This window comes from Pristiophorus japonicus, chromosome 4, assembly GCF_044704955.1.
Source record: "Pristiophorus japonicus isolate sPriJap1 chromosome 4, sPriJap1.hap1, whole genome shotgun sequence".
NCBI lineage: Eukaryota > Metazoa > Chordata > Chondrichthyes > Pristiophoridae > Pristiophorus > Pristiophorus japonicus.
The window spans coordinates 215,941,039-215,962,218 of NC_091980.1; the positions used below are offsets into that span (position 1 = coordinate 215,941,039).

General features: G+C 43.5%; 1 protein-coding gene across 8 annotated transcripts in view; it reads right to left on the reverse strand.

Moving 5' to 3' along the window:
• mipol1 (mirror-image polydactyly 1) overlaps positions 1-21,180 on the reverse strand; it is a 442,941-nt gene that overhangs the window by 217,528 nt on the left and 204,233 nt on the right. For all 8 annotated transcript variants that reach the window (XM_070879088.1, XM_070879089.1, XM_070879087.1 and 5 more), the window contains 3 exons: positions 18,539-18,668; positions 5,494-5,527; positions 5,067-5,237 (listed from right to left, as the gene is read on the reverse strand). In XM_070879088.1, the coding sequence (XP_070735189.1) occupies positions 5,067-5,237; positions 5,494-5,527; positions 18,539-18,668 (335 nt within the window). The remainder of the gene's footprint in view (positions 1-5,066; positions 5,238-5,493; positions 5,528-18,538; positions 18,669-21,180) is intronic.

Here is a 21,180-nt window from a genome sequence, read left to right on the forward strand (position 1 = left end):
GACTGATGTGGCAAAAATTACTAGTGATGGCTTGGAAGGATCCAGTCATGCAATTATTTATTGTTGTGGTAACCTTCACAGCCATGGGCTGTGGACTGTCCCTGACGTAGATCTTGTCTGGGGTTTGGGCTCAAAGAATATGAAAACCATGAAATTCTAACTCATGAAGCATAGATGTCAAAGGCTGGTCTCTTCAGATATCCCCAGGTAGGTGCCTGAGTCTGAGGTCTCAGTTCCTGGTACAAGATCCAAACAAACACCAGAGGTCTGAGCTGAAATCGTAGTGGGACAAGTTAGCATTGTAGGGACAAAAACATATTACTAGGATTTATTGTAGTGCACAGTTCCTTTCGTGGTGAAGATGAAGCAAATAGGGTGGCGGCGAGTCTTGTGGGGTTTAATCTTGTAGATATAGATGAAAAGGTAAATGGACCAGTGCAGAGAGCAGGAGAGGATGTAAGATATGTGCTTACATATCTCAGAATAAATGATTTAGGGAACAGTCACGAGGAGTTGAAAAGCAAGTTTAGGCATATTGACTGAAGTTTAAGGACAATGAGTGCAAAGTATCTTCTGAATTATTGCTGATCATTCATAGAAAATATAAGTTCATGAGTAGAATTATGGAGTAAATTAGAGTCTGGTTAGTTGGAGCAGGATACAAAGTGCTGGTTTTATCAATAACTGGAAGTGTTAGGGTAAGCTTGGTGATATAGGAGAGATGAACTGCATCTAAATGGGACAGAAACCAGGCAACTAGTAGATTGCAGAAACGGCTCTTTTAAGCAAGGCATGAAGAGTGGAAGGAATCAGGTTTAAAATATAGTTAACTAGAATTTTCATGGTAATCAATAAAAAGGAAAAAATAAAATAGAAACTAAATGTCATGCATAGTACACAAAGGGGCTAAAATAAATCTAAGATAAAAGTAAACACTACAATTCAGTGCTTTTACCTGAATGCAAGAAGAATTTCAAAATGCTGAATTGCAGAGAGGAAGGTGATGGGGTTAGGAGTCAGTTCCAGAGAATAGGGTGAAGATGGCTAAAGGTTCTGGTGGAGCATTTTGGCCACAAACAGTAGTTTTCTCACTGGACTTTTATATCTGCTACTGTGAACTTTATTTACCAGTCGACATTTTACGAAGACATAATGATGCTTCCTTTGAGCATAACTCTCTACGTATGTTATTTGGAGGAGGAACAATGCTGGGAGGCCAGGCAGACCAGGCAGCACAAGAGGTATTTGGAAATCACTCAGCTATTCTCTCTCAGCAAGAAATACTGACCAGACCTTCCTCAATCTGTCTCTAAAGCTATGTCTTCAGAGGCGACGATTCACTAGAGAAGCCCTATGCAAGTTGTCTGTTAATTTGGAATCCGACCGAAAGACCACTTCATCCACAAGTCTCAACAGTTTAGAATTTTTATGACTCAGGGCATATCAGGTTGCATCTGATGAGATCGACAACATAAACCAATCAGTTGTGCATAAATCATTAAATAAGTAAATAATGCCTTGTTTGCTTGAAATAACTTCCCCACAGGCTGGCAGCACCAGTTTTACAGAATGGCAGGATTCCCACAAAATTATAATTTTCACACACAGGAAGTTATAAATTGTACACACGGCAGCATGTGCTATCTTGGGCAATCCTCTTACCTTCATCAAGATAAAAGAGTTTTGCCATCTCAATGTTTGATTGGTATCTGATCAGCAGCATTGAATCAATTTGGTTCAATGCTCGGTTTCCAGGGAGTTACCACAATAATTTTATTTTGGTGTTCAGCCAAGTATAAGGGAGCGAAGAAAAGGAGAATTTATAGTGGACTGCTGAGGAACACAAGGTCACAGATAACTTTTTGTGAAAGGAGCTACTTGAGTGTTTGGTTATGCAATTGTTGTGTGTTTGGTCCAATGGCATTAAAGTGGAAAGAATGTCAGCTGTAGCTAAGTGAGTAGCACCCTTGCCTATGAGTCAGAAGGTTGTAGGTTCAAGTCCCACTCCAAGGACTTAAGCACAAAAAGAATCTCTGCTGACACTCCAGTGCAGTGCTGGGGGAGTGCTTCACTGTCAGAGGTGGCGTCTTTTGGCTGAGATGTTAAACAGAGCCCCCATCTAATCTCTCAAATGGATGTAAAAGATTCCATGGCACTATTTCGAAGAGGAGCAGGGGAGTTATCCCCAATGTCCTGGCCAATATTTATCTCTCAATCAACATAACAAAAAAACATATTATCTGGTCATTATCACATTGGTGTTTGTGGGAGTTTGCTTGTTTCTTCACTTGTATTTATATAGCGCTTTTAACGTAGTGAAACGTCCCAAGGCGCTTCACAGGAGTATCATGAGAAAAAAATTTGACACCGAATTGCATAAGTAGAAATCAGAGCAGGTGACCAAAAACTTGTTCAAAGAGGTAGGTGTTAAGTATGGAAGAACTCCACAAGACTGAGTACTGTGAGCTAAAACTGATGTGACCTTAGTCTCTTCAATACAACTCCAGAGTGCCCAAGCAGCATGGCAGACAACCTTTTATACTCCCTTGCACGAGTTGTGCAAGTGACCCTTGGGCCTTCAACAGTTGCACCCTCTGGTGGCAAGTCTTACAATGTTTACATACGTAACAGTAGATTTTAAGGAGCGCCTTACAGAAGCAAAGAGAGGTAGAGAGGTTTAGGCCGGGAGTTCCAGAGCTTGGGACCTAGGCAACAGAAGGCACAGCCACCAATGGTTGAGCGATTATAATCAGGGATGCTCAAGAGGGCAGCATTAGAGGAGCGCAGACATCTTGGGGGGGCGGGGGGTTTGTGGGGCTGGAGGAGATTACAGAGATAGGGAGGGGCGAGGCCATGGAGGGATTTGAAAATAAGGATGAGAATTTTGAAATCGAGGTGGCTTAACCGGAAGCTAATATAGGTCAGCAAGCACAGGGATGATAGGTGAGCAGGACTTGTGCGAGTTAGAACACAGGCAGCCAAGTTTTGGATTACCTCTAGTTTACGTAGGGTAGAATGTGGGAGGCCAGCCAGGTGTGCGTTGGAATAATCAAGTCTAGAGGTAACAAAGGCATGGATGAGGGCTTCAGCTGCAGATGTGCTGAGGCAAGGGCAGAGACGGGTGATGTTGCGAAGGTGGAAATAGGCGGTCTTAGTTATGCTATGGATATGTGGTCGAAAGCTCATTTCAGAGTCAAATATGACACCAAGGTTGCGAACAATATGGTGCAGCCTCAGACAGAAGGTGGGGAAAGGGATGGAGTCACTGGCTAGGGAACAGGGTTTGTGGCGGGGACCGAAAACAATGGCTTCGGGCTTCCCAATATTCAATTGGAGAAAATTTCTGCTCATCCAGAAGTGGATGTCGGACAAGCAGTCTGACAATTTAGAGACTGAGGAGGGGTGGAGAGAAGTGTCAGTGAGGTAGAGCTGGATGTCATCAGCGTACATGCGGAAACTGATGCTGTGTTTTTGGATGATGTCGCCAAGGAGCAACATGTAGATGAGAAATAGGAAGGGGCCAAGGATAGATCCTTGGGGGATACCAGAAATAACATTGCAGGGGTGGGAAGAGAAGCTGTTGCAGCTGATTCTCTGGCTATGATTAGATAGTAAGAATTGAACCAGGCAAGTGCCGTCCCACCCAGCTGGACGATGGTGGCGACACTCCAAAAGTACTTCATTGGCTGTAAAGCACTTTGAGATATCCAGTGGTTGTGAAAGGTGCTATATAAATCCAGGTCTGTCTGTCTTCTTTCTTACAACAAGAAATTTAATAGTATTTATGTTTTTAAGAATCCGACAGCAAAAAGTCTGAAACTGCACAAGTTTTTCACTCATTGCATCAGCAATAAAAATACATGCTGAAAGATGGAGTCTTGCTCTGTCCTGATGCTCGGTCGATGTGTTTTACACTTACTTCATACACAAACAGCTGTACAACAAGCAAGTGTCATATGCTGATACATCTGTTAACTGTTGTAAATAAATACAGCTTATGATTTAGCCGTATAATGTTCAAGGAGCTAGATGTCAATATTTAGCTATGTGTGTGTGTTTTGATAGAAGGAAATATGAATGCACTATGAAATTTCAAATATTTGAGGTTAGATTTAAATATTTGTTTTCACACAGAATCCAACTAGTTTTTCTGTTTACTCAGCAATCTAATAAATGACTGGAATTTACAGAAGCAAATTGACACTAGGATAGGTGAAGTAAAAAGTGACCTAAATATTTAATATATTATGGCCCCGAAAATCCTTGGGACGAAATCCTGGCAGTTCCTTCAAGATTACATCTGCTCGTCCTCTAGTTCTGATTTTTTCAGAATTTGCAGAGTCAGCAGTAGGGCACATAATCTGCATGGAGCAGGTGGCCCAAGCACCTATACGGGCACACATCTGGCGCCCGCCTGCTCCATGCAGCAGGAAAGTTCAATGCCTGCCCAACACTGGGGGTAGTATTTCCCAAGCCCCCTCAGACTTCAGCCAACTTCCCGTTGGTCCTCTGTGTAAGGTGGCAAATCAGATTCTTTATTTAAAAAACTGCTGTCCCCCCAACCCCACACCGAGGTCCAGACTACACTTCATCAGGTGACCAGTGCACCGCATCTCACTTGTTTTACTGCCTTCCAGTATCTTGGCAGGTCCTAAATGAGCTAGAGAAGTATGAAGCCCCAACATAGCATGTCAGCCCCTGACAACATTTGACTAGTAACGGGTAGACAGAGGTTCCACAATGTACTGGGCATGCTGGAAAATTCTGGAAATAGCAGAGAACCACACAGTGCAACGTTTCATAGCAATACTGAAGGATGTGCTTATGCAACCAATACATCTTCATTCATGAATGTTTTACAGTCACTTAAGTATGGATTCTGTAGAATTGACACACACTATGATAAAAATTAATTCCAGATCTTCGGTTAGAATGTATTTTGATTTTGTTCTTTGATATGTACTTATTACTTGTAAATCTAATATTTACTAAATTGGTAACATTGTTAGGAAACAAGGTAGTTGGTTAAAGGTATAAAGTATCTTTAATGGACTAAACATACTTACTCTTGCTAAGGCTGCATCCCTCTCCTCAATAACTGCATTCATTTCTTCAGCAGTTATTCTTTTCTTCCGCTCCCTGGTTTTGTGTATTCGATCCACAATTAAATCTCCATTCTTGTCAACTGCTCTTCTTGTATCTGCATTGTTGATTCGGTTCAGTAATTCCTGCAATGTCTATCAATAATATTTATATAATAGTTAGACATGAATTTAGAATCAGATTTTATTTGGTTTAGGTCTTAATTAATGGCCACACACAAAAAGTACACTGAATACAATAATTGCATTTTTTTAGAACATCTGAGATGTACATTATTAGTGTGTCAAGTTCATCTTTTCCCACTTCCTAGCTCTGGAAATCCACTCAATTGTGCTTAAGCCTCTAAGATATAAGACTGACATTGAAAAATCTCCTTAGAGAATGGCTTACCATGTCATTTTCTTCAGGGTTAATATTTTCCAACCTAGAAAAGGGACACAGAGAGCCTGATCAGTAGCATTTCCATAGCACAGCAAAATGAGTTCACTTCCTAAATCTTTCCAACCTCAAGTAATTTCATTCTACTAGTCTTTAGAGTCAACCATGACACTAAACATATTAAAGTGCCACCTGCTCTATTCCATCCTTCAATAATGCTCCATATCTTCAGCTCTGTCTGCAGACTGTTAAGTTATTAATGTTTACTGCTATATATGACTACAGGGATCAACTGTTCATATGTGCAGAGATGAAGGCAGAGCTGCTATGGCGGCAATGCAAGCACACTCACAGCATTAGCCTCTTCTGCCCTTAGATTTCAAATCTATTTCAATGTCTCACTTCACATTTCTCAAAACAGTCAGCCATTTACACAAAAGGTTTTGCACATGTGTTTCTGTTGTGGATTCTCAACCAAAAATGTACAAGGATATCTTCCAAAGTCAACAAAGTGCATCTGACTTGTAGGGCTATAGGATTACATTTTTAAAATAAATAAAAAGAAATGCTTTCAGCAAGAGTGTTGGCTGTGGCTCAATGAGTAGTATGCTCGCCTATGAGTCACATGGTTGTGGGTTCCCACTCTAGGGACTTGTGCATATGAAATCTAGGCTGAGGGAGGGCTGCACTGTCGGAGGTGCATCTTTCGGATGAGACATTAAACTGAGGCCCTTTCTGTTCTCTCGGGTGGATGTAAAAGATCCCATGGCACTATTTCAAAGAAGAGCAGGGGAGTTATCCCCGGTGTCCTGGCCAATACTTAGCCCTCAAGAAACACAACAAAACCAGTTTATCTGGTCATTATCACATTGCTGTTTGTGGGAACTTGCTGTGCGCAAATTGGCTGCCACGTTTCCCACACTACAATAGTGACTACATTCCAAAAGTACTCAATTGGCTGTAAAGCACTTTGAGATGTTCGGTGGTCGTGAAAGGCGCTATATAAAAGCAAGTCTTTCTTTAAAAATAAATAGGGTGCAATCTGTCTCATGAATGCATGTGGTTGCCTTTTTAAACATTGGGTAATATATAGTGGGTCATTTTTTTCACTTGTTCCTTATTATAATAATACTTTTACAAAAACATATTGCTTTCATACTGATGTAAAATAAGGTTGTACTTGGCACAATCAGAAAAACTGGGATTGCAACAATACTGCAATGTTTAACGTGCCTCCCCTCATCAGGACAGGTTTAGAAATCGATTGTTGAAAGCTACAACATTCAGGATATTCTGAAAAGGGAGGGTGAACAGGCAGTTGTCGTGGTGCATATAGGTAAAAAACGGGATGAGGTCCTACGAGACGAATTTAGGGAGCTAGGAGTTAAATTAAAAAAGTAGGACCTCAAAAGGAGCAATCTAAGGATTGCTACCAGTGCCACGTGCTAGTCAGAGTAGGAATCACAGGATAGCTCAGATGAATACGTGGCTTGAACAGTGGTGCAGAAGGTGGGGGGGGGATTCAAATGGAGCACTGGAACTGGGGCATTGGAACTGGTTCTGGGGGAGGTGGGACCAGTACAAACCGGACGGTCTGCACCTGGGCAGGATCGGAACCAAAGTCCTAGGGGGAATGTTTGCTAATGCTGTTGGGGAGGAGTTAAACTAATATGGCAGGGGGATGGGAACCTATGCAGGGAGACAGAGGGAAACAGAAGGGGGGCAGAAACAAAAGATAGAAAGGAGAATAGTAAAAGTGGAGGGCAGAGAAACCCAAGGCAAAACACAAAAAGGGCCACATTACAGCATAATTCTAAAGGGGCAAAGTGTGTTAAAAAAAAGACAAGCCTGAAGGCTCTGTGCTTCAATGCGAGGAGTATTCGGAATAAGGTGGACGAATTAACTGCGCAGATAGCAGTTAACGAGTATGATGTAATTGACATCACGGAGACATGGCTCCAGGGTGACCAAGGCTGGGAACTCAACATCCAAGGGTATTCAGCATTTTGGAAGGATAGACAGAAAGGAAAAGGAGGCGGGGTGGCGCTGCTGATTAAAGAGGAAATTAATGCAATGGTAAGGAGGGACATAAGCCTGGATGATGTGGAATCGGTATGGTGGAGCTGCGGAATTCCAAAGGGCAGAAAACGCTAGTGGGAGTTGTGTACAGATCACCAAATAGTAGTAGTGAGGTTGGGGACAGCATCAAACAAGAAATAAGGGACGTACGCAATAAAGATACAGCAGTTATCATGGGCGACTTTAATCTTCATCTTGATTGGGCTAACCAAACTGGTAGTAGTGCGGTGGAGGAGGATTTCCTGGAGTGTATTAGGGATGGTTTTCGAGACCAATATGTCGAGGAACCAACGAGAGCGCTGGCCATCCTAGACTGGGTGATGTGTAATGAGAAGGGACTAATTAGCAATCTTGTTGTGCGAGGTCCCTTGGGGAAGAGTGACCATAATATGGTAGAATTCTTCATCATTAAGATGGAGAGTGACAAAGTTAATTCGGAAACTAGGGTCCTGAATTTAAGGAAAGGTAACTTCGACGGTATGAGGCTAGAATAGACTGGCAAAGGGTACTTAAAGGGTTGACGGTGGATAAGCAATGGCAAACATTTAAAGATCACATGGATGAACTTCAGCAATTGTACATCCATGTCTGGAGTAAAAATAAAACGGGGAAGTTGGCTCAACCATGACTAACAAGGGAAATTAAGGATAGTGTTGAAGCCAAGGAAGAGGCATATAATTTGGCTAGAAAAAGCAACAAATCTGAGAACTGGGAGAAATTTAGAATTCAAAAGAGGAAGACTAAGGGTTTAATTAAGAGGGGGGAAATAGAGTACGAGAGGAAGCTTGCAGAGAACATAAAAACTGACTGCAAAAGCTTCTATAAATATGTGAAGAGAAAATGGTTAGTGAAGACAAACGTAGGACCCTTGCAGTCAGATTCAGTTGAAGTTATAATGGGGAACAAAGAAATGGCAGACCAATTGAACAAATACTTCGGTTCAGTCTTCACGAAGGACGACACAAGTAACTAGGGGACAGTAGGTCTAGTGAGAAGGGGGAACTGAAGGATATCCTTATTAGGCAGGAAATTGTGTTCAGGAAATTGATGGGATTGAAAGCCGATAAATCCCCGGGGACTGATAGTCTGCATCACAGAGTACTTAAGGAAGTGGCCCTAGAAATAGTGGATGCATTGGTGATCATTTTCCAACAGTCTATTGACTCTGGATCAGTCCCTATGGACTGGAGGGTAGCTAATGTAACACCACTTTTTAAAAAAGGAGGGAGAGAAAACAGGTAATTATAAACCGGTTGGCCTGACATCAGTAGTGGGGAAGACATCAGTAGTGGGGAAAATGTTGGAATCAATCATTAAGGATGAAATAGCAGCGCATTTGGAAAGCAGTGACAGGATAGGACCAAGTCAGCATGGATTTATGAACGGGAAATCATGCTTGATAAATCTTCTGGAATTTTTTCTGAGGATGTAACTAGCAGAGTGGACAAGGGAGAACCAGTGGATGTGGTGTATTTGGACTTTCAAAAGGCTTTTGACAAGGTCCCGCAGAAGAGATTGGTGTGCAAAATCAAAGCGCATGGTATTGGGGGTAATGTACTGACGTGGATAGAGAGCTGGTTGGCAGACAGGAAGCAGAGAGGATAAACGGGTCCTTTTCAGAATGGCAGGCAGTGACTCGTGGTGTGCTGCAGGGCTCAGTGCTGGGATCCCAGCTCTTTACAATATACATTAACGATTTAGATGAAGGAATTGAATGTAATATCTCCAAGTTCACGGATAACAATAAACTGGGTGGCGGTGTGAGCCGTGAGGAGGATGCTAAAAGGCTGCAGGGTGACTTGGGCAGGTTAGGTGAGTGGGCAAATGCATGGCAGATGCAGTATAATGTGGATAAATGTGAGGTTATCCATTTTGGGGGCAAAAACACGAAGGCAGAATATTATCTGGATGGCGGCAGATTAGGAAAAGGGGAGGTACAACGAGACCTGGGTGTCGTGGTTCATCAGTCACTGAAAGTGGGCATGCAGGTACAGCAGGCGGTGAAGAAGGCAAATGGTATATGTTGGCCTTCATAGCTAGGAGATTTGAGTATAGGAGCAGGGAGGTCTTACTGCCTGTACAGGGCCTTAGTGAGGCCCCACCTGGAATAGTGTGTACAGTTTTGTCTCCTAATCTGAGGAAAGATGTTCTTGTTATTGAGGGAGTGCAGCGAAGGTTCAGCAGACTGATTCCAGGGATGCTGGACTGTCATATGCAGGAGTTCCCGGCATCGAGGAAAAAGATAGCGGCCAAGCTCGGCAAAGCGAAAAACTAGCCGGGGGGGGTTTAAAAATATTTCTTTAAAAAAATATTAAGAACTTTTATCAAGCTTTTACTTATAATTTAATTCAAAATCTAATTATTAGTAGTACAGGTTGAACCTCTCTTCACCCTCCCCACTCACTGACTTGAATACCCACCCTCTGACTTGAATACCCACCCTCAAGGCCACTTAGGCAATCAGTGCCTTCAGAATCGGACCGAGGAAGGAGTCTCCGTCTTCAGGAGAGCAGAGCAGAGTGAGTATGAAGAAAATGTATCTGTGCATGCGCCACCCGGCGGCCGGGAATGGTGCCGGACGAGGGGTGGTGCCGGATAAAAGAGTCCCAGATAAGAGAAGTTCAATCTGCATTTAATTCTTTGCAATGTTCACTGTAAGCTTTCTTCTTCATTTCACTAAATACATGTTTAGAACACAATTACAGCATGTGTGGAACATGTTTAACTTCCTTCCTTTTTGCAGCCTTATGTTTTTTCGACAGATTGAACCTCTCTTATCTGGGACTCCCTTATCCGGCGCCACCCCTCGTCTGGGACCATTCCCGGCCGCCGGGTGGCGCATGCACAGAATACGACCATCAAAATCCTACCCACCAATATAATCTTTCTCCTCAATTGATGCCTCCTTCTCGTCGCCCTGCTGAAACTCCTGCAGCCACAGTCGTTGGGCCGGCCGCTCCTCTACACACCGCTCCCTCCAGGGGGTCAGGCCAACTCTTCGAGGCCCGCTGACTTTTGAGGTCCCCTGTACACTGATTGGCTGGATCGACTGTCAGTCAGTCAGCCAGCCAATCAGCGCACGCACATACTTACCCCAGCAACCGCACCTAAAGGCGCAATCCACCCAAACATGTGACCACCCCTCATCCGGCAAAATCCCTCGTTTGGGACAGGCCAGGTCCCGAGGGTGCTGGATAAGGGAGGTTCAACCTACATCATTCTCACTGATTCTAAAGATCAGCTGTGCCGTTTTTTCGGCGGCCAGTGAATTTTTAGGCGCCAAAGCGGAGTCCAAAGATTCCCTGGTGTTGGGCCAGAGGACTGTGGCTGCTGGAGTTTCAGCAGGACGACGAGAAGGAGGCAGCCAATTGAGGAGAAAGATTATATTGGTGGGTAGGATTTTGACAGTGGAAATTCTGCGCATGCGCCACCCGCTGGTCGGGAATGGTCCCGGACGAGGGGTGGTGCCGGATAAGGGAGTCTCGGATAAGACTGATTCAACCTGTAGCAACAACATAAGGGGATTGGCTGCAAAGAGAAAGGAAGTAAAACATGTTCTACACATGTTGTAATTGTGTTCTAAACATTCTGGCGCTGGTGTACCTGTAAAAAGTTCCGTGCCATTTCTTTACATAAGGGAAACTTTCCCCACCTACAAAATTTTTTAAGCTAGCGCAGAGACCCTCGAAACACCGTATGAAAAACCCCTACCTGCAGTTAGAGAATCCGTGCTGGCCTGCTATCTCTGGCCGAAGGGACTTCTATTTAGCTTATAATTAAACTCTAAAGTAATTTAAAGACCAAATTTTAATTATAAGCAGGTATAAAAAAAACTTACCCATACCGACGCTCCTGCCATGAAAAAAGAATGATGGCAAAAAATAAAAAATAATAAAATCTTTATCTTTTTCCATCGATGTCCTCACGGCCCAAAATAATCCAAATAGTTAAAGGAAAATATTAAAAAGTTCCAAAAATGAAGAATCAGCATACCAATCCTCTTCTTCTTCTGAGATCCAGTGAGCCTTCTCCCCACTCTCCTGGACTTCGAATGGAGCCCCTGCTAGCCCCCGGCCGAAGGTCCTCCACCCCCACGTGGCCCGCTGCTAGCCCAGGCCAAAGGTCTGCACACAAAGGACGGTGCAAGACACTCCAAGCTCAAAGATAATCAGCAGTGATCTCTATTAAAGGTGGAACATTAAATTGAAAAAAAAATCCCACCACAAATCTTTTCGGTTTTTATGGAGTGTTGGAGTGCTTAAGTGGAAAATATATAATTTATATTAAATGTTACCACCTCAATTTTTTTATGTTTGAAGGGAGTGTTGGAGTGCTTAGGTGGACATCACATAATGGCTATTAAATATTCCCACCACCAATCTTGTATGTTTAAGTGGAGTTTCGGAGTGTTGGAGTGCTTCGGTGGACAATAAGACAATCGAGGCAGTCCCTCAAAATCGAGGAAGACTTGCTTCCACTCCAAAAGTGAGTTCTCAGGTGACTGAACAGTCCAATATGTGAATTACAGTATCTGTCACAGGTGGGACAGACAGTCGTTTGAGGAAAGGGTGGGTGGGGAGTCTGGTTTGCCGCATGCTCCTTCCGCTGCCTGCACTTGTTTTCTGCATGTTCTCAGCGACGAGACTCGAGGTGCTCAGCGCCCTCCCGGATGCACTTCCTCCACTTAGGGTGGTCTTTGGCCAGGGACTCCCGGGTGTCAGTGGGGATGTTGTACTTTATCAAGGAGGCTTTGAGGGTGTCCTTGAAACATTTCCTCTGCCCACCTGGGGCTCGCTTGCCATGTAGGAGTTCAGAGTAGAGCGCTTGCTTTGGGAGTCTTGTGTCGGGCATGCAAACAATGTGGCCCGCCCAACGGAGCTGGTCGAGTGTGGTCAGTGCTGTGTGGCGGGGTCAGGTTGGTGGAGGACCTTTGTCGCACGAATGTTTAGTGTAAGGCCCATGCTTTCGTACGCCTCGGTGAAGATGTTGACAATGACTTGGAGTTCAGCCTCTGAATGTGCGCAGACGCAAACGTCGTCCGCGTTCTGTAGCTCAATGTCAGAGGATGGGACGGTCTGAGATCTGGCCTGGAGGCGATGAAGGTTGAACAGGTTCCCACTGGTTCTATAGTTTAGTTCCACTCCAGCAGGGAGATTTTTGAGTGTGAGGTGGAGCGTTGCAGCGAGGAAGATCGAGAAGAGGGTTGACGCGATGACGCAGCCCCTGCTTGACCCCGATCCCAATGTGAATTGGGTCTGTGGTGGATCCGTTGGTCAGGATCACAGCTTGCATGTCGTCGTGGAGCAGGCGGAGGATGGCAACAAACTTTTTGGGGCAGCCGAAACGGAGGAGGATGCTCCATAGTCCCTCGCGGTTAACAGCGTCATAGGCCTTTGTAAGGTCAAAGGCGGCCATGTACAAGGGCTGGTGCTGTTCTCTGCATTTCTCTTGCAGTTGTCGCACCGTAATGATCATGTCCGTTGTTGTACCCCGTAGTGGGTGGAATCCGCACTGTGACTCCGGAGCTCCTCAGCCACAGGGAGAAGATGGTTGAGGAGGATTCTAGCGATGACTTTCCCAGTGGCTAATAACAGGGAGATTCCTCTGTAGTTGCCGCAGTCGGACTTGTCCCCTTTTTTAAAGATAGTCATGATTACTGCATCTCTGAGATCTCCCGGCATGTTCTCCCCCTTCCAGATGAGAGAGATAACCAAGTTGTTCATGGATACTGACTGGGTGAGGGTCACTGATATATGCACTATGGTACTTTGTTGCATGCATCAGTGACCCACAAGAAGGCAGGATCCATGAATACCTTAGTACTGGAATCTGCCCCTGTATCATTTAAACCAATAGGTTGCAAGGGATGATGCCCTTTTACATTTTCAGTCCAGTTCTCCTGTAATATTTATTAGTGCAGCATTAAAAAAATGAAGTGCAGGAGTCAGATTAAAAGTCCAAAATTAAAATGTTTATTAAATATTTGAACAGCACATTTGTAATTAGCTTGACTTTACTTATGTTTAAACCATCAAAACTTTAAAAACTTCATACAGAGCCATGGCAAACTTTACAAAGATCAACTAAACCAACCAAGAAGCAAACATTAATCCTCTTCATTAGCGCTGTGCGCCAATCCTGCCCCAGTAGATGTCGCTACCCCTGCGCGTGCCTGTAGTTGCAGACTTCTGCTTCCCTGCCCCCCGTACCTCCAGATGTAGTCTGTTCCTTTTCCAGCATGGCGTTTCTTGATGCTGGGCTACAACAGGGACAGAGCCAAAATGTGCCATAGCGGAATGCCCAGGTACCTCTTTGTAGTCAACCTCATCCTCAGGATCAACCCTTGAATTTGGTGTAGAGTGGAAAGCGCTCCTCGCATCTAGGACAACCTGGGTGAGCTCCCCTATTGCCAATGCAACCACATCCAACCGTCCTGACAGTCTCCCCAACTCTGCCCTCACCTCACTAAAGGCTTCCAGAAGCAATCGAGATTGTTCGATGTTCTCCCCGCTCATCCCCACAAGATGTCCTATGTTCTCAGAGTCCAGTGTTTCTGGATCAGGTCTGGAGTTCGCCCTCCTACGACATCTCGCAGGTGTGGCTTGCTGCGACACACTTGTACCCGCAGCCTCAAACGTCACACCTAGAAAAGTCCTCTCGCTTGATTCGCTCATGAAAGGGCTTGGAATCCTCGAGGAGTTCAGCACCTCCATTTCGTCGTCTATGACTTTTTGCTGCCCTTCATTGTCCTGAGTTGGAATAAATGGCGTGGCGTTTTCTTGAACATTTGCTCCTTCAACTTCAGGTGCACATTCTGTCTCCTCCTAATGCTCAACCTCTGCGAAACAAAAGATAGATACTTGGTTAGCAGCATTGAGGAAGTAAAGCGCAGGAAGCAAATGCATGACATAACATTTAGCCAACCCATACTGTGCAATTTGCAGGGCTTACCCTCTAATGGAAAACTGGGCCCAGCTTCCGCATTGATTGTTGGTCTTCTCCTGTGACATTTAATCATTGACGCTATCCTCTGCTCCAGGGCTGTTAGTTGCAGCCTATTTGGTGGACCTCCTCCAGTTTGTGACCGTTCTCGGTTGATCTGTGACACCATCTTCTGCAAAGATACAAATGGAACTTTTTAAAGAGAGGGTCCTTCTGAACACACGTACGAGCGCGCACACCAACACACACACACACACACACACACACGGATCACATTTACAAATATTAGTGCAGTGCATAAATCTACATATATTTTAAAGCCCAAATAAATGTAAGTTTATCATATTACTTACAGTCACCGCTTGTCCGAGGTCCTACCACTTCTTTTTCAGCTGAGCACTGGTTCTCGGGGTCATGGACATTCCATTAAACTCGACTGCGACCTGGTCCTAAACTTTTGCAAGTGCAAACAGTTTAAACTTACTTTTTCCAAAGCTCCCCTTGTTCTCAAGAACTCCCCATCTACTCTCGATTAAGTCTACCAGGCGCTAAATTTCATCAGCGCAAAATCTCTTCGCCCTTACGGTTTCCTCTTCTCCACGCCCTTCCATTGCAGCCATCTCGTGAACAAAGCTGTATTTCCTACCTGCGAAACTACCTCTGCCACCAATGGATTTTCAATGGTGATCCACACAGTCCCCACAAGTGCTGTGTTTTTTATACTTTCTACTCCACTTGTGCAAATGGGTCTTGTATTTTTGTTTTTTTTTGTGCGCATGCGCAATTAAATTTTTTTTCCCTCGAACGTGCTGTGGCGTTTCAGCACACATTAGAGGCTCCGCCCTGCAGCGTTGGATCCGTAGCGCCAGCGCCAGCGCCAGAGGATTCGCATATGTTGAGGAAACTATGCATTTTTATTTTCAGCGCTGAGGGGCTGGAAAAAACGGGCGTCCAGGTAAGTTAAGGCCATTTTTCTTCTTTGGGGAAAATTGGGGCCCTTGTTTGTAATTTTCTTTCTGCCATAACTTCTGTTACTGAATAGAAATAAGTATTTACTGGCATAAATGCAGGGAGCAACTCGTTTTCCCAAGCGGGCACCCTTAAACTGCTGGTCGGGTTTAAGCGGCACAGGCCAATCCCATCAGACTTCCAAAAGGGGGGAAATTTTGACTCTCTTTCTCCTGGCCATGGCTCATCTCATAAAACAATTGTCCATTAATAAAACATAGTGGTGACATTAGTCCCATTCAATTTTCTCAAGCTATTTTCTACCTAATAATCAAGATTACCACTATTTCTAAAAGCAAAACACAGCTGGGATAATGGACACAATCCCTTTCTTTTAGTATGAATAGCCTAATCAGTTCGAAACAAATTTGCTTTTTGTGTGACAGCAGCAATACTTGGAACAGGTTTGTAATACAATTTTCTCATCCACGGCCCACTCCCTCCCCGCCCCGCCTTATTGTGTGCAACAGGCTTCCTGCGCCTGTTTGTATCAAATGTAATAATTTTCAGGGTAATTAATTCGCAGTAGGTGGGCAATTAGCCCAACTTTTCACCAGCATGTTGATTTGAATGGGTAAGTGAAACATGCAGCAAAGCCGATGTGTAGTCAGAACTGGACAGATAGCAAGTTTGGGATTTACCGCATGCGAAATCCTGAACATGCTGTCAATTTCAAAGGCGGTATGACGGTGTACTCTCCCGACAGTAAATTCAGGGCCAGTAACTCATTCTTTTCTTCAAGGAGTAGACCATGGAATTTAAACAACTCTAAGCTTAACATTCATATATGAAGATCAACAGTACTAAAATGCAATTAACAACTCGATTGCATCCTACATAATGGTAGAAAAGGATGTAGTCTGTCCTTTTTACTAACATTATACTCTTCACCTACTGGTTTCCAAGGTACTTTTGCACAGGTTTCAAAACTAGTTATATATAGTTTACATTTCAAATATTTCTGATAGATCTGTGCACCATGAATGTCTCTTTATATGACACTGCAATTAATGGCCCTAATTTTCCAGACCTCTCCCACCAATTTTTCAGATGATTTGGGCCAGGTGGAGCAAAGAATTGCACCGCCATCTTTGGGCATCTCCTCCTATTTCATCCTGGCTGGGTCCAGCAGCGCAAAATGTACAAACTCATAATCAGCATGCATAAGTTAAATAAGGGAAATACATTCTGCAACACATTCCAGAATTGATGTAATTTGAATTCGGGACACAAGTGCCATGTATTCGGCCCAGGCATCCAGCACTCAGTCACTGACAGCTGGATAAACCTTTTGGAGAGCCAAGGACTGTGGAATGGTTCATAAATACACAGGCAGAAGAGGAGCCAGCATCATCTTGTTGCGCAGAATAGCCCCTTTCCAGAGATGCACCTTAATCAAAGGGAAGAAGAAAAATGTGCTTATAAGTATTATTTTTAATATAAGTTTTATTTAGTAGTGACATAGCAGGTAGACCAATGGGGCGAAATTGCGTACTGCCCCAGTTGGGGGCGGTAACAGCTGAGGAAGGGGGGGGGGGGGACTTTGTGCGCCAGGCATAGAAGTCCCGCCCCGCCAGCTAAATTGGACTTACCGCCCCCGAGAGGAAGTGGTGCGCAAAATCTCATGCTCCACTTCCTCTCGGAGGCAGGACCAGGGCGCTAACCATCAGTAATTTTGCAGTGTTATGTAGAGAGGTACATAGCGCTGGCGGGAACACAGGGTCCTCCCCTTCCATTAAAGGGGAGGTCACGCTGCGGACTCTGCATTCGGAAGAAGAGGCCAATGCTCGACTATTAGGGAGCTGGGTGCTGTGGTAGCAGTCCTGCACAGAAGTGGAGTGCTGAGCTGCAACATTGCGGCACAGACTCCACGATATGAAGATGAGAAGGCCGTGATTGGTAAGTCAGCCATTTTTTACATTTTCAGCACCGCATTTCTCCTTTAATTTTCGCCCTGCGAGCTTCCTAAAGCCCTGGTACGCGCCCCGCGAAGCTGTCACGGGCAACACGGGGCGCTACTGAATTTTCGCTCCGTGGTGAAAACAGGTCACTGCGCACGGGGAGGAAGTTGTTATCGTTGGCGCAGTCGCCCAGGGTGCTACCGGTTAGCGCCACTGCTAAAATTCCGCGGAATTTCGCGGGAGTCAGTAGCGGCACTGCGCCCGGCCAAAAAGTCCTGGGGCGCTAACGGAAGGCACAAACGACCCAAATTTTTCCCCCTAAATGTTTAATTGGCTCAAAGATTAGGTTCATTTTCTATGAAACGAGATTTGTGACGATCAACCATACCCTTTTGAGTGACATTTGTATGAAATGTCGAACTCCTGATTTATTAAAGTAGAAGTCAATACTGGATTTTCTTCCTCCTTTTTTGCACTCATAACCTTGTTCAGTGTCTGCTTAGTAATGCCGTTTCAAAAATGATCCAAAGGCATATCTAGTAAGTAACCAATGTAGCCAATTTTCTTTCCATCCTGAAAAAATCTTTAGATATTTGCCACAAATTATTTCATGAAAATGAAAACCAACTTAGAGTCCACTGGATTTATTTTTGTTTTCTATGGCACACCTAAAATGAAAACAAATATAATTTCTTTAAAAAAAATTGTATCGTTATCTTCCTTGTAATTTATTGGCTTTGCCAGCAAATCTGTAAAACTTTTAGTCTGCTTTATCCCTATTTTGATTGCAAAGATATTAAATGTTTAGCTATTTAAAACACATTTAAATAAACATTGTTTGGATAGTCCAGCAGCACTAAGAAAAAACACTAATTTCAAATCACCACATCTGGAATCATGTAAATAGTGCCAGATCAGAAGGGTGCACACAGCCCAGACATGTCAAGTATCAGATTGGGACTATATAGTGGATTATCTTTTGCATTGAATTTAATATTTGCATGGATTAAAACGGAGGGTGATAATTAACTGGGAACCACTGCATGGGGTACATTTTAATATTTTCTACTTTTATTCAGATTATTCTTTTGTCCAAATAAAAACAATTAAAAAATCAGTGCACATACCCCTCAAAAGCCTGTTCTAGCTGTTTTGCTCGCAAAAGAGCTTCATCTCTCTCTTCATTGGCAAGTCTAAGTCTAGACATAACAGCTGCATCCCGTTCCTTTTGTGCATGATAGACTTCTTCAACTAGAACTGTGAAAAGCAAAAAGACAGCCAGTAAGAAAGCATAGCAACACCATTTTACTGATACCCTGAGATATGAATCTTGGAATAGCTAGCATTAGAGTCACCAGCAATTAGCTATTGCAAATTAATCAATGGCCTCAGATGCATCCCCAAATTGCCAGAGGCCCACTCCTGTCATGTGAATTTTGGAGGGATCAGAGGCCGTGACTGTTGCTGGGCACATCCTGGCACATATAGAAACATAGAAAATAGGTGCCGGAGTAGGCCATTCGGCCCTTCGAGCCTGCACCACCATTCAATAAGATCATGGCTGATCATTCCCTCAATACCCATTTCCTGCTTTCTTTCCATACCCCTTGATCCCTTTAGCCGTAAGGGCCATATCTAACTCCCTCTTGAATATATCCAATGAACTGGCATCAACAACTCTCTGCGGTAGGGAATTCCACAGGTTAACAACTCTCTGAGTGAAGAGGTTTCTCCTCATCTCAGTCCTAAATGGCCTACCCCTTATCCTAAGACTGTGTCCCCTGGTTCTGGACTTCCCCATCATCGGGAACATTCTTCCCGCATCTAACCTGTCCAGTCCTGTCAGAATCTTGTAAGTTTCTATGAGATCCCCTCTCATCCTTCTAAACTCCAGTGTATAAAGGCCCAGTTGATTCAGTCTTTCCTCATATGTCAGTCCCGCCATCCCGGGAATCAGTCTGCTGAACCTTCACTGCACTCCCTCAATAGCAAGAACGTCCTTCCTCAGATTAGGAGACCAAAACTGAACACAATATTCACAAAGGCCCTGTACAACTGCAGTAAGATCTCCCTGCTCCTATACTCAAATCCCCTAGCTATGAAGGCCAACATACCATTTGCCTTCTTCACCGCCTTCTGTACCTGCATGCCAACTTTCAAATGCTGATGAACCATGACACCTAGGTCTCGTTGCACCTCCCCCTTTCCTAATCTGCCGCCATTCAGATAATATTCTGCCTTCGTGTTTTTGCCCCCGAAGTGGATAACCTCACATTTATCCACATTATACTGTATCTGCCATGCATTTGTTCACTCACCTAACATGTCCAAGACACCCTGCAAGCCTCTTAGCGTCCACCTCATAGCTCACACCACCACCCAGTTTCGTGTCATCTGCAAACTTGGAGATATTGCACTCAATTCCTTCATCTAAATCATTATGCTGGTAAACGGCCTCCACAGATTTTAGGGAGATTTAAATCTTTAAGGACTACAAAAGCATCTGCACTAAATAATTTGTTTTAACAATTTAATTCAAAAATATTATGAATCAAGAAATCTGCTTTGGCACTGTACAAACCAATGCTACCAAAACAGATTAATTTGTTATTTTCTCACTATGTTTATGGGACCTTGCAGTGCACAAATTATCTGCCACATTTGCCTACATAACAACCATGATTCTAATTCAAAGGTAATTCAGTCACTGTGAGCACTTTGGGATCTTAAGGGTGCAAAAGGTGCTATATAAATGCAAGTTCTTTCTATTTCCCTCAAATAGCATTTTATGATAATTAAACAGTGACAAGTTGGTGGTCATATTTTATCATGAATCAAGTGCACAGAAACTACTGTTTGCTAGAACCAACATTAAATGAGATGACTAAGTATTGTCGAAATGACATGACCAACACAACAAATGCACCACTGCACGTGCACTGAATGCAATGTATCTGCTGAATGCATGTGAGCAATGTGAATAGTTATGAATAAATTTATTTGCCGACACACAATCAAGAAAATAGAAGGCACAAGTGCTTTAAAAGCAGATTTTACCTGGGCAGATTAAAGGTTAGTGTATATACATTCAAGTAGAAGGGAGTACTAACTTACTTGCCCCAATATAGTTCTGAAAACCTCTTGTAATAGTAGTTGCATGCTACTGCAGGGAATGGTTGCTCCATTAGCCTGTTGTGCAACTACATTTTATAAACCTTTGTTTTGTTAATTGAAAACATAAATATAGCCTGGTTTAAATGTGAATGCAAAATGATCTCACAGACAGCATGAAGAATTAGAATACAATATTTCTGACTGATACCCATGCCAATCCCCTTAATCCAGTCTCTCTTTCCAGATCTGTAAAATGTAAGCTGTGGAGTCACTTATTTGTTTTGGGGGTGGGGAAAATTGAACTTAAACCACCAAGGAAAGTTTTGGGAGAGTAAGCAAATTACACTGCAGGTACTTCCCCCTACTCTAACCTCTCATTTAAATACAATTCAACAATGAGCAACTTAAATCACAAGAAATACCAAGTCACCTGAAGGATTTAGTTTCACACGGTAGTCAACATTTAAATTTTAAAAATATAGTCCGAGTTATAAAAGAAATTGTGAAACTGTTCATAATTCCAATATAACAAAATATCAACAATATTTTTGATTTAATTTGAAAACATAAGAGCATAAGAAATAGGAGCTGGAGTAGGTAATTTGACCCCTCGAGCCCACTCCGCCATTTAATATCATGGCAGATCTGATCATGG